This window comes from Pseudonaja textilis, chromosome 4 (genome assembly GCF_049901715.1).
Source record: "Pseudonaja textilis isolate UNSWEBS1 chromosome 4, rPseTex1.2, whole genome shotgun sequence".
NCBI classification, from domain to species: Eukaryota; Metazoa; Chordata; class Lepidosauria; order Squamata; family Elapidae; genus Pseudonaja; species Pseudonaja textilis.
This window is the reverse complement of record NC_141993.1, coordinates 5,604,193-5,617,409: the sequence shown is the minus strand read 5'-3', so window position 1 is coordinate 5,617,409 and position 13,217 is coordinate 5,604,193. Positions and strand designations below refer to the sequence as shown.

Sequence of the window (13,217 nt, the reverse complement as noted above, 5' to 3'; positions counted from 1 at the left end):
AAGGAGCGCCAGCATGAAATGGGAATGAGAAAAATTAAAATAATTTGTATTTATTTATTTGAAGTAATTACACTGAATTGTTAAATTGTCCCTCAATGAGTTGGCTTTGTGGTAAGTTCTTCCATTCTGGTTTTACTGTTGGCTTCCTTGGTAGTTACTTGATTGATGGCCTGATGTTAATTTTGGGGTTCATCTATGCTGATCTGGATGCTGGTGGAAAGGGGCTTTAATCTACCTCTCTTCTTTTCCAGGGTACTGTCTTGGCAGCCTTATCGGTTCTGGATGCGGACACGACTCCTATCTACCCGGTAGATACCAGCAGGAAGAAATACACGGGCACCATAAATTCATCCGATCCCTGGATACAGGAAACGTTTCGAGTGGACCACCTCTTCCACGAGATCTATTTCCACCCAAATGGCAGCCAAGTGCGGGGCACACAACATGAATACAGTAATTTTATGCACATCTTTATTGTCACGGCCACGCTTTTCGTTAAAAAGATCGTGGTTAGAACTCAAGCCGATGTAGAATGTTTTTTTTAAAAAAATTTGAAGACATACACATATGAACAAATATGCCCCCATATTTCTGCAGGTGCTGATGTGTAGGTGCCTTCCTTCTAAACCCCCATTGCACAGAGTTTGGGTCTCGAACCCAGACTGTCAGCTCAGCATCTTTAACCACTGAGACGTTACGCCCCTTTAAAACTTATAAAAATGGCTTTAATTTATGTATTATCCTCTGATTCTACCCACCCACTATTAAGGAGAAGCTGAACTCCCAATCTTTTCCTTCTGTTTTATGAGGTCAGAAATTGAAGGAATCGTCTGATTTCTTGGATCCAATGATGCCATTTTGGGAGCTTCTGATATTTGCCATAATAGGTCTGGGGTATGAAGAAATCTTTGCCGCAAAGAGGGAGGTCGACGTGTTCTCTAAAACACCTGAGGTTGGGACATGAAGCAGTGGGTGGAAGATCATTAAAAGAGAAATCCAACCTAGAAGTAAGGAGTTATTTCCTGACAGTGGGAACAATTAATCACTGGAATGGCTTTCCTCTGGAAGTTGTGGGTAGTTCCATTGCTGGAAGTTTTCAAGAAAAGATTGTGCAACCCTTGGACCAGGATGGTATCAAATCTCCTGTCTTGGGGAGGGTATTGGATTAGAAGTCCTTCCAAAAGATATTTTTCCTTCTTTCTTTCAGGCCAGTATAACAGGAATAGGTTGTAGGCTTTCTTCTACCAGGTGTGTTTCCTCCAAACGATTTTGGGGTTGTGGTGTGGAACACAACTCTGCATTTCAGTATGTCTGTGGCCGGATTTCCCCATAAATTACTGTTTCTCGTGGAGTCCAGTGCCTGACCATTCTTCATCCACTGGATGTCTCTCTTTGCTGTGTAAAATTTCCTCCTCCCATGTGCTAAAGTATAAGGAAGTGAAACCAATGTTCTATTTTTTTTTATTTTTTACAGAGTTGATACTAAACAGGACCGTTTCCATTACGGAGAGCCGGTCCCTCCTGCTGGATGTCATTGTGAACGACACAACGTACCAGGGCCCCGACAGATCCTTGACGCTTCACTTCAACATCTCCATCCTTCCAGTTTTCATCCAGTTCTCGAACCCGACGTATCAGTTCATGGTGAACAGAAACGCGGCCAACTTTTCACAAGTGAGGATGGCACCTCTCTTCTCTTTGAAACACGAGCTTCTTAGAATTAAAACATCAGGCAGGAAAACGTGTGTATAAGTGAAAAGATGGTTAGGATGTAGACCAGAGGTGGGATTCAGCCGGTTCTGACAGGTTCTAGAGAACCGGTAGTGGAAATTTTGAGCAGTTCAGAGAACTGGCCAATCCAACCTCTGACTGGCCCCGCCCACCATCTATTCTCTGCCTCTCAAGTCCCAGCTCATCAGCTGGGTCTTCTTTGATTGCCCTGCAGAGGAGAACAGAGCTGGAAAGCAGGTTAGTGGGGTGGGGAGGGAATGGAGATTTTACAGTATCCTTCCCCTGCCATGTCCACCAAGCCACACCAAACCATACCCACCAAGCCACACCCACAGAACACCACACCCATCAAGCCACACCCACAGCTGATTGGCTGGGTTTTCTTTGGTTGCCCTGCACAGGAGAACGGAGTTGGAAAGCAGGTTAGTGGGGTGGGGAGGGAATGGAGATTTTACAGTATCCTTCCCTTGCCACACCCACCAAGCCACGCCCACCAGGCCATGCCACACCCACCAAGCCACACCATGCCCACCAAGCCATGCCCCACAGAACCACTATTGTATACAGTTTGACTCAGCTCAGCAAAGATATTCCTGCCTGGGAGATACAGTTAGTCCTCCATGTACGAATACAATTGAGCCACAATTTTATGTTTAGTGAGACAGTTGTTAAGTGACTTCGGCCCCGTTTTATGAGCTTTCTTGCCACCATTGTTAAGTGAATCACCCAAGTCTGTTAAGTTAGCAGCCCGGTTGTTAAGTGAATCTGGCTTCCCCGTGGATTTTGCTTGTCGCAAAAGGGGATCACGTGACCCCCCCAGGGACCCTCTGCAACCATCATAAATATGCAAGCATCTGAATTTTGATCAGGTGACCCTGGGGACGCTGCAGCAGTCATAAGCGTGAAAATCACTTTTTTTTCAGTGTCACTAAATGAGCTGTTGCATATGGTTCCCTTGATGAAGTCAAAGAGGTGGGATGGTTGCACCGTCTTCGTCTGCTCTTACAAAAGTTAAAACAGGCTAGTTGGCAGGAAGGGCAGCGATAGGATGCAGCCGGGAAGGTGTTGCGCCATAATCACACCTTTCAGGACTCCAACAAATCCACCCTCGTTCAGATCAAAAGTCTCTAGCCGCATCTCAGAGAAAAGTAAATTGATTTATTAGGAGCGGCCATGTTGGCGTGTGGCTGGGTGCAGCCGATACTAAATCACATCATACATTTCCCCCTTGACCCTGGTCTTCCCCCCATGCCCCCTTATCTAATTCTCCAATGGGACACATATCCATCTCCAAGAGTCATCCATCATGCTCTCCAATAACTTTCTTATGCACCAACAACTTTGAGCTGCCAAGGTGATTATCTAGACATTTAAGGAATGCCTTGTTTTCCCCCACTCCCTTTTTCTGGCAGCTAAAAAGACCAAAGGAGTATCTTTTTAGTTGACACACTCCACACTATAATCCGCAGATACAGAAACTTAGTAAGTAATTTATGACCTACCAGTCTTTCTATAGGTTATCCTTCCTTGCGTGGAAAAAGCCACAGGCAGATCTGCGCCAAACACTTGGTGGGAAAAATGGGATATACATATCATCATCATCATCTTTTTAATGACCCTTTGGGGGGTGGAGTCTGGGCAACCGAATGGAGCTGTTACTGGCCGCATGCCCTTCTTGTCACCAGTGTGGAGTTTTATTCAGCAGATATATTCTGTGTGCTAAGAGAGAAAAATATCTGCCTCTACCTGGAATCGAACTCATAGCCTCCTGGTTGTGAGGCAAGAGGTCCACCTCTAAGCCACCGCACCACTCATGGGATATAAATCTAATAACAAAAATGAATGAATACATTTTCCATACTGTTTCCACCTAAGTTATAGCATGATATTGTAGGAGAAAAGACGGCAGATTTGGGGGTGGAGTGAAAAAAGGCATTGGCGTAGAATCTCTACGTAGCCACAAAGGGACCAAGTCCAACCCCCTTGAATTCCATTGGCCCTCATCTAGTTCTTAGCAGCTGCTAATTGTTGAGAAGATTCCTGCACATAGGCATTTAGCAATCAATCCATTAAACTGAACCTTCACGTATGGACCTGGTCTTTTGCACTTGAGAGACAGCTATTAGACATGCCTTAAAACAGTAAATTATAATTAATGAAATGTTTAAAGTGATTGCAAAGACAAAATAAGTAACCGCTTAAAGTTGATTAAGCTATAGAGGAAGTGCTTAATTGATGAACTGATCTGTGTTGCGGTTTAGAAGGAGGCAATTAATTTATAGTTAATTTGGGCTGGCGATTTTTGTCGCTGCAATGCTCAGACTCTACAATATGATGCAAGAGTTTGAGTAAATGCATGTTATGGCAAACTACTAATCGCTTTCACTGTATAAGCACTCCTGTATCTTCCTTTGTTCGTTTCTCATGTGCTGAATTATCTTTGCAATTAATCTACCACAGTTTATTGTTAGGCTGTGCCTAGGCCTGTTTTTAGGGCTGGAAAAATGTAGCTTTTCAATGCCTATCAATCCAAAATCGCTCATATTTTATCGGTGTTGATAGAGATAGCAAGTGTCTTAAGTAGTTTGTGCAATTTAAGTAAAAAATGCAGATGTTCCAAGCAGCAGAGCAGAAGAAAGCAGTAAAAAAAATGAGAAGAAAAAATGAGGATAATTATAAAAATTAAACCGTACGAGAAGCGACAGATTTGCTGGTAGATGGCTATCCTGTTTTAGAACTGGATTTCATAAAAGAGGATAGAAACTAATTCATCCTTCATTGTTTGAAATTAACGTTTAGCTCCTATTTCAAGGCTTAATCTGTAGATAATCCACATTTGTTAATGGATAAATTCAATTTATATGTAGCATTTTTCTAATGAGCACACAATTCCAAACATTCCTAACCATTGTTACAGGTAAATTGTCTAACTGTGTTTCCTAAAAAAAATCACATTCCAAGAAGGTAATAAAATTAAAGCATGGAGATTTATCTTACTTCTGGAGAGAGGAAAAAAATACATGGTTTTGTTACTAGCATTGTGATGAAGAAAAATGACTTGTAAAATGTTAATTGTCTTAAACTCATCTGCTTTAATTCCAGGAGTAATATTTCTCCTCAGTTATTTAAATAAGAATAGCAACACATTAAAAGGCCATTATCTTTCTACTTGTTTTCTTGAAGTTCTAACGATGACTCATTCCAGGTCACATTTAAAACACTTCTAATTCACGAGTAAAATAGCATTTTGAAAAGTCTATTGGTAAAATTCTGAAACACCCCCAAAAGTCTTTAAAATAGTGGAAAACAGTGGTGCCCAACTTACTGTAAAGAGTATTACAAATGAGATTGAGAAGTAGTTTAGGAAGGAATCATTACGAGGCTTTAATTCAATTTTTCTAAATCAACGATAATTAAAAATAGACTATCTGCATCTTAATGTCTTTTTTAGTAGAGATGGACTTTTTTTTCTTTCCAATAAAGCAGGTCTAGTAGGACTTCAGAAAATTTAACTTGGCAAGCAAAGGAACGGAAGGATGAAATATAAGCAGCCAAGAAACCGAGAAAGAATGACACAGCAAGGAAGAAATTATGTCTTTGAGTTGGTTTTCAGCAGACCAGCTAATAATTACACAGGAATAACAGAATAACAAGAGTTGGAAGGGACTTCAGAGGTCTTCTAGTCCAGCCGCCTGCTCAAGCAGGAGGTCCTATATACCATTTCAGACAAGTGGCTGTCCAATCTCTTCTTAAAAACCTCCAGTGATGGAGTACCCACAACTTCTGGAGGAACATTCACTGATTGATTTTTCTCACTGTCAGGAAATGTCCCCTTATTTCTGCGTTGGTTTTTCTCTCCTGGATTTGTTTCTCGCTCGGTTCTTCTCTCCTTGATTGGTTTCTCGCTTGGTTCTTCTCTCCTTGATTGGTTTCTAGCTCGGTTCTTCTCTCCTTGATTGGTTTCTCGCTTGGTTCTTCTCGCTTGGTTTCTAGCTCAGTTCTTCTCTCCTTGATTGGTTTCTCGCTTGGTTCTTCTCTCCTTGATTGGTTTCTCGCTCGGTTCTTCTCGATTGGTTTCTAGCTCAGTTCTTCTCTCCTTGATTGGTTTCTCGCTTGGTTCTTCTCTCCTTGATTGGTTTCTAGCTCGGTTCTTCTCTCCTTGATTGGTTTATTGCTCGGTTCTTCTCTCCTTAATTGGTTTCTCGCTTGGTTCTTCTCTCCTTGATTGGTTTCTCGCTTGGTTCTTCTCGCTTGGTTTCTAGCTTGGTTCTTCTCTCCTTAATTGGTTTCTCGCTCGGTTCTTCTCGATTGGTTTCTAGCTCGGTTCTTCTCTCCTTAATTGGTTTCTCGCTCGGTTCTTCTCTCCTCGATTGGTTTCTAGCTTGGTTCTTCTCTCCTTGATTGGTTTCTCGCTCGGTTCTTCTCTCCTTAATTGGTTTCTCGCTCAGTTCTTCTCTCCTTGATTGGTTTCTCGCTTGGTTCTTCTCGCTTGGTTTCTAGCTTGGTTCTTCTCTCCTTAATTGGTTTCTCGCTTGGTTCTTCTCTCCTTGATTGGTTTCTCGCTCGGTTCTTCTCGATTGGTTTCTAGCTCAGTTCTTCTCTCCTTGATTGGTTTCTCGCTTGGTTCTTCTCTCCTTGATTGGTTTCTCGCTCGGTTCTTCTCGATTGGTTTCTAGCTCAGTTCTTCTCTCCTTGATTGGTTTCTCGCTTGGTTCTTCTCTCCTTGATTGGTTTCTAGCTCGGTTCTTCTCTCCTTGATTGGTTTCTAGCTCGGTTCTTCTCTCCTTGATTGGTTTCTCGCTCGGTTCTTCTCTCCTTAATTGGTTTCTCGCTCGGTTCTTCTCTCCTCGATTGGTTTCTAGCTCGGTTCTTCTCTCCTTGATTGGTTTCTCGCTCAGTTCTTCTCTCCTTGATTGGTTTCTAGGTCAGTTCTTCTCTCCTTGATTGGTTTCTAGCTCAGTTCTTCTCTCCTTGATTGGTTTCTCGCTCGGTTCTTCTCTCCTTAATTGGTTTCTCGCTCGGTTCTTCTCTCCTCGATTGGTTTCTCGCTTGGTTCTTCTCTCCTTGATTGGTTTCTCTCTCAGTTCTTCTCTCCTTGATTGGTTTCTCGCTCGGTTCTTCTCTCCTTAATTGGTTTCTCGCTCGGTTCTTCTCTCCTTGAATGGTTTCTCGCTCAGTTCTTCTCTCCTTGATTGGTTTCTCGCTCGGTTCTTCTCTCCTTGAATGGTTTCTCGCTCAGTTCTTCTCTCCTTGATTGGTTTATTGCTCGGTTCTTCTCTCCTTGATTGGTTTCTCGCTCGGTTCTTCTCTCCTTGATTGGTTTCTCGCTCGGTTCTTCTCTCCTTGATTGGTTTCTCGCTCAGTTCTTCTCTCCTTGATTGGTTTCTCGCTCAGTTCTTCTCTCCTTGATTGGTTTATTGCTCGGTTCTTCTCTCCTTGATTGGTTTCTCGCTCGGTTCTTCTCTCCTTAATTGGTTTCTCGCTTGGTTCTTCTCTCCTTGATTGGTTTCTCGCTCAGTTCTTCTCTCCTTGATTGGTTTCTCGCTCGGTTCTTCTCTCCTTGAATGGTTTCTCGCTCAGTTCTTCTCTCCTTGATTGGTTTCTCGCTTGGTTCTTCTCTCCTTGATTGGTTTCTCGCTCAGTTCTTCTCTCCTTGATTGGTTTATTGCTCGGTTCTTCTCTCCTTGATTGGTTTCTCGCTCGGTTCTTCTCTCCTTAATTGGTTTCTCGCTCGGTTCTTCTCTCCTTGAATGGTTTCTCGCTCAGTTCTTCTCTCCTTGATTGGTTTCTCGCTCAGTTGGTTTCTAGCTTGGTTCTTCTCTCCTTGATTGGTTTCTCGCTCAGTTCTTCTCTCCTTGATTGGTTTCTCGCTCGGTTCTTCTCTCCTTAATTGGTTTCTCGCTCGGTTCTTCTCTCCTTGAATGGTTTCTCGCTCAGTTCTTCTCTCCTTGATTGGTTTATTGCTCGGTTCTTCTCTCCTTGATTGGTTTCTCGCTCGGTTCTTCTCTCCTTAATTGGTTTCTCGCTCAGTTCTTCTCTCCTTGATTGGTTTCTCGCTCGGTTCTTCTCTCCTTAATTGGTTTCTCGCTCGGTTCTTCTCTCCTTGAATGGTTTCTCGCTCAGTTCTTCTCTCCTTGATTGGTTTCTCGCTCAGTTCTTCTCTCCTTGATTGGTTTATTGCTCGGTTCTTCTCTCCTTGATTGGTTTCTCGCTCGGTTCTTCTCTCCTTAATTGGTTTCTCGCTTGGTTCTTCTCTCCTTGTTGGGTTTCTCGCTCAGTTCTTCTCTCCTTGATTGGTTTCTCGCTCAGTTCTTCTCTCCTTGATTGGTTTATTGCTCGGTTCTTCTCTCCTTGATTGGTTTCTCGCTCGGTTCTTCTCTCCTTAATTGGTTTCTCGCTTGGTTCTTCTCTCCTTGATTGGTTTCTCGCTCAGTTCTTCTCTCCTTAATTGGTTTCTCGCTCGGTTCTTCTCTCCTTGAATGGTTTCTCGCTCAGTTCTTCTCTCCTTGATTGGTTTCTCGCTCGGTTCTTCTCTCCTTGATTGGTTTCTCGCTCAGTTCTTCTCTCCTTGATTGGTTTATTGCTCGGTTCTTCTCTCCTTGATTGGTTTCTCGCTCGGTTCTTCTCTCCTTAATTGGTTTCTCGCTCGGTTCTTCTCTCCTTGAATGGTTTCTCGCTCAGTTCTTCTCTCCTTAATTGGTTTCTCGCTTGGTTCTTCTCTCCTTAATTGGTTTCTCGCTTGGTTCTTCTCGATTGGTTTCTAGCTCGGTTCTTCTCTCCTTAATTGGTTTCTCGCTCGGTTCTTCTCTCCTCGATTGGTTTCTCGCTCAGTTCTTCTCTCCTTAATTGGTTTCTCGCTTGGTTCTTCTCTCCTTAATTGGTTTCTCGCTTGGTTCTTCTCTCCTTAATTGGTTTCTCGCTTGGTTCTTCTCTCCTTGATTGGTTTCTAGCTCAGTTCTTCTCTCCTTGATTGGTTTCTCGCTTGGTTCTTCTCTTCTTGATTGGTTTCTCGCTCGGTTCTTCTCGATTGGTTTCTAGCTCAGTTCTTCTCTCCTTGATTGGTTTCTCGCTTGGTTCTTCTCTCCTTGATTGGTTTCTAGCTCGGTTCTTCTCTCCTTGATTGGTTTCTAGCTCAGTTCTTCTCTCCTTGATTGGTTTCTAGCTCAGTTCTTCTCTCCTTGATTGATTTCTCGCTTGGTTCTTCTCTCCTCGATTGGTTTCTCGTTTGGTTCTTCTCTCCTTGATTGGTTTCTAGCTCAGTTCTTCTCTCCTTGATTGGTTTCTAGCTCAGTTCTTCTCTCCTTGATTGGTTTCTCGCTCGGTTCTTCTCTCCTCGATTGGTTTCTAGCTTGGTTCTTCTCTCCTTGATTGGTTTCTCGCTCAGTTCTTCTCTCCTTGATTGGTTTCTCGCTCAGTTCTTCTCTCCTTAATTGGTTTCTCGCTCAGTTCTTCTCTCCTTGATTGGTTTCTCGCTTGGTTCTTCTCTCCTCGATTGGTTTCTAGCTTGGTTCTTCTCTCCTTGATTGGTTTCTCGCTCAGTTCTTCTCTCCTTGATTGGTTTCTCGCTCGGTTCTTCTCTCCTTAATTGGTTTCTCGCTCAGTTCTTCTCTCCTTGATTGGTTTCTCGCTCAGTTCTTCTCTCCTTGATTGGTTTATTGCTCGGTTCTTCTCTCCTTAATTGGTTTCTCGCTCAGTTCTTCTCTCCTTGATTGGTTTCTCGCTCGGTTCTTCTCTCCTTGATTGGTTTCTAGCTCGGTTCTTCTCTCCTCGATTGGTTTCTAGCTTGGTTCTTCTCTCCTTGATTGGTTTCTCGCTCGGTTCTTCTCTCCTTGATTGGTTTATTGCTCAGTTCTTCTCTCCTTGATTGGTTTCTCACTCGGTTCTTCTCTCCTTGATTGGTTTCTCGCTCGGTTCTTCTCTCCTTGATTGGTTTCTTGCTTGGTTCTTCTCACCTTGATTTGTTTCAACCAACCACTGGGTTTTGTCCTGCTTTCTATGTTTTGGTTCTCGCTTGGTTCTTCTCTCCTCGATTGGTTTCTCGCTTGGTTCTTCTCTCCTTGATTGGTTTCTAGCTCAGTTCTTCTCTCCTTGATTGGTTTCTAGCTCAGTTCTTCTCTCCTTGATTGGTTTCTCGCTCGGTTCTTCTCTCCTCGATTGGTTTCTCGCTCAGTTCTTCTCTCCTTGATTGGTTTCTCGCTCAGTTCTTCTCTCCTTGATTGGTTTATTGCTCGGTTCTTCTCTCCTTAATTGGTTTCTCGCTCAGTTCTTCTCTCCTTGATTGGTTTCTCGCTCGGTTCTTCTCTCCTTGATTGGTTTCTCGCTCAGTTCTTCTCTCCTCGATTGGTTTCTCGCTCAGTTCTTCTCTCCTTGATTGGTTTCTCGCTCGGTTCTTCTCTCCTTGATTGGTTTCTCGCTCAGTTCTTCTCTCCTTGATTGGTTTATTGCTCGGTTCTTCTCTCCTTAATTGGTTTCTCGCTCAGTTCTTCTCTCCTTGATTGGTTTCTCGCTCGGTTCTTCCCTCCTTGATTGGTTTCTCGCTCGGTTCTTCTCTCCTTGATGGGTTTCTCGCTCGGTTCTTCCCTCCTTGATTGGTTTCTCGCTCGGTTCTTCTCTCCTTGATGGGTTTCTCGCTCGGTTCTTCTCTCCTTGATGGGTTTCTCGCTCGGTTCTTCTTTCCTTGATGGGTTTCTCGCTCGGTTCTTCTCTCCTTGATGGGTTTCTTGCTTGGTTCTTCTCACCTTGATTTGTTTCAACCAACCACTGGGTTTTGTCCTGCTTTCCCTGTTTTGGAGAACAGGTTGACTCACCTCTTCTTTGTGGCAGCCCCTCAAATATTGGAAGACAGCTATCAAGGACCAAGGTGACATGAGAGCAGGAGAAAATGACCATCATATGACATCTCCTGTTTTTGAGATTTGTCAAGGGGAGCAAACCCAAAATGATCACCACCTACAATTTCAGTTATATGTAATAAAAGAACCACCCATTAATTTTCAGAAGTTTGGTTGTGTATACCAGAAGCAAAAACTTCCACTTGCAAAGGTCAACAATAAAAATAGAAGAAGGGAGGGGAGATACCCCCAGTTGAGGAACAGAGAAAGAAATGCATTTTTTGAACCCATTAGATTCAGGAAATGTCAGTCTATGTTGAGATGTGTCACATATGAAGGCAATGTTGGAAGGATTACATAAAGGGAGGGATATTTTTAAAAAAACAAAACATTTGGAGGCTCAAGTCAAGGCTTGTTAATGGCCGAATCTAATATGCTATTCCCATTTACTAATGCTTTGATTTATTTATTCATTTAGTTGCACCTGCTCGGTTTATAAACCATTTTACTGTGCCTTGGGGTGAGGCTAGAACATTAGGACGTAATATGCATTTTCTTATTTAATACCTTAATGCAAATGATCTGGCATTTCAGATGACTTGTCATCATGTCCCTTATTATTCCGGGGAATTCAATCATTAAATTCCCATGGTTATGAATTTGAGCCTATCCATATCCTTGCTGGACCAACGAGGGTGAAAGGACCCTTTGGGGTACAGTGGAGAGAGGTTTTTCTGTGGAGCGAAGGGTGTGTGGTTTCATGTGCTGCCTGCATCCCATGGATGGGGCTTTGCTTGTTTCTGTGGCCTGGTTTCTGGCATGCCACGGATTGGTGCCAGTCCATGGACTGGGGGCTGGGGACCCCTGGACTAGAAGACCTCCAAATCCCTTTCCAACTCTTATTCTACCCTGTCCTGCCCTCTCTCCTCTCCTCTCTTTCTTGCCTCTCCTCTCTTTCTTGCCTCTCCTCTCCTCTCTTTCTTCTCTCTTTCTCACCTCTCCTCTCTTTCTTGCGTCTCCTCTCCTCTCTCTTCTCCTCTTTCTCTCCTCTCCTCTCTCTCCTCTTTTTCTCCTCTCCTCTCTTTCTCTCCTCTCTTTTTCTCTCCTCTCCTTTTCTTTCCTCTTCTCTCTCTCCTCTCCTCTCTATCTCTCCTCTCCTCTTTTCCTCTCCTCTCCTCTTTCTCTCCCCTCTCTCTCCTCTTCTCTCTTTCTCCCCTCTTCTCTTCTCTCTTTCTTCCCTCTCCTCTCTTTCTCTCCTCTCCTCTCTCTCTTCTCTCTTTTTCACCTCTCCTCTCTTTCTTGCCTCTCCTCTCCTTTCTTCTCCTCTTTCTCTCCTCTCTTCTCTCTCCTCTTTTTCTCCTCTCCTCTCTTTCTCTCCTCTCTTTTTCTCTCCTTTCCTCTCTTTCTCTCCTCTCTCTCCCCTCTCCTCTCTTTCTACCCTCTCCTCTTCTCTCTTTCTTCCCTCTCCTCTCCCCTCTTTCTCTCCTCCTCTGCTCTGCTTGCCGATATTTCGATGGCTTCCCTTTTTCTTGTTCCCATTCTCTCTCTCTCTCTCTTTTCTTTGAGCCTAGATAGGAAAGATCTGCATTGACAACTGCATGAAGTTGTACGGAGTCAGCATCACCTACAGCTTAGAGAGTCCAAATGTCAGCTGCTACGCGGTGGAGGTTGCTCCAAGCCACAACAACAAGTATGGAATTCTCTATGTGAACAATTCAGCTGTGCTGCAGAGCCCCGAGTGCAGAGAAATACACTACCCTGTGCTAGCTAAAGAGGAGTGGAGCAGGAAGGAAGCTTATGCTCATCTTACGGTCGTGCTTGGAGGATCACGTAAGACTTTTCCTGCTTCTAGAAAGCTGAAGTTTGGTTACCCTTCATTAAGGAGGGTGGAGCTAGTTGATATACAACAGAGCCTGCAAGTAAAGAACCAAGGAATGTGTACCCCTTTTCCAATTCTTGCTGGTATTGCAACAGAGATATCCGTGATGAAATTTTCCCCTGCTCTACACTGCTTGTTCCCTTTCACTTGTGATACAAATTAATAATTGAAATTCCTAAGGGCAAGACTCTTGTACAACTTCTTTTATTGTTCAGTGAGTTACATAAGTCAGTTTTGTTTAGGCTTTTACCCAAGAGGAAATATATATCGCACCATAGCCCTTAGACTTACATACCACTTCACAGTGCTTTTACAGCCCTCTCTAAGCAGTTTTCAGAGTTAGCCTCTTGCCCCCAACAAGCTGGGTCCTCGTTTTACTGACCTCGGAAGGATGGCAGGCTGAGTCAACCTGGAGCCAGTCAGGATCGAACTCCTGGCTGTGGGCAAAGTTAGCCTGCTACACTGCATTCTAACCACTGTGCCATAGATAGATAGATAGATAGATAGATAGATAGATAGATAGATAGATAGATAAATAGATAGATAGATGATAGATAGATAGATAGATAGATAGATAGATAGATAGATAGATAGATAGATAGATGATTGATAGATTGATAGAACTCAGGGCTGAACACTAGACTGGGAAGTCATGAAAACATCCCAGAAGAAGTCGCCAAAGAAGTTGTATTATGCCCCATGAAGTCAATTGCTGGCTGAAGACTTTTCTGTGCAGGAGAAGGGCAGGTAGAAACTGCAGGCAGAGTCAAAAGAGG

At 43.5% G+C, this 13,217-nt stretch overlaps 1 protein-coding gene across 2 annotated transcripts in view; it reads left to right on the top strand.

Annotated features, from left to right (window-relative positions):
- Window positions 1-13,217, top strand: part of RET (ret proto-oncogene) — a 92,644-nt gene that overhangs the window by 50,265 nt on the left and 29,162 nt on the right. For both annotated transcript variants that reach the window (XM_026714552.2, XM_087932154.1), the window contains exons 5-7: window positions 252-453; window positions 1,475-1,674; window positions 12,134-12,392. In XM_026714552.2, coding sequence (XP_026570337.1) covers window positions 252-453; window positions 1,475-1,674; window positions 12,134-12,392 — 661 coding nt within the window. The remainder of the gene's footprint in view (window positions 1-251; window positions 454-1,474; window positions 1,675-12,133; window positions 12,393-13,217) is intronic.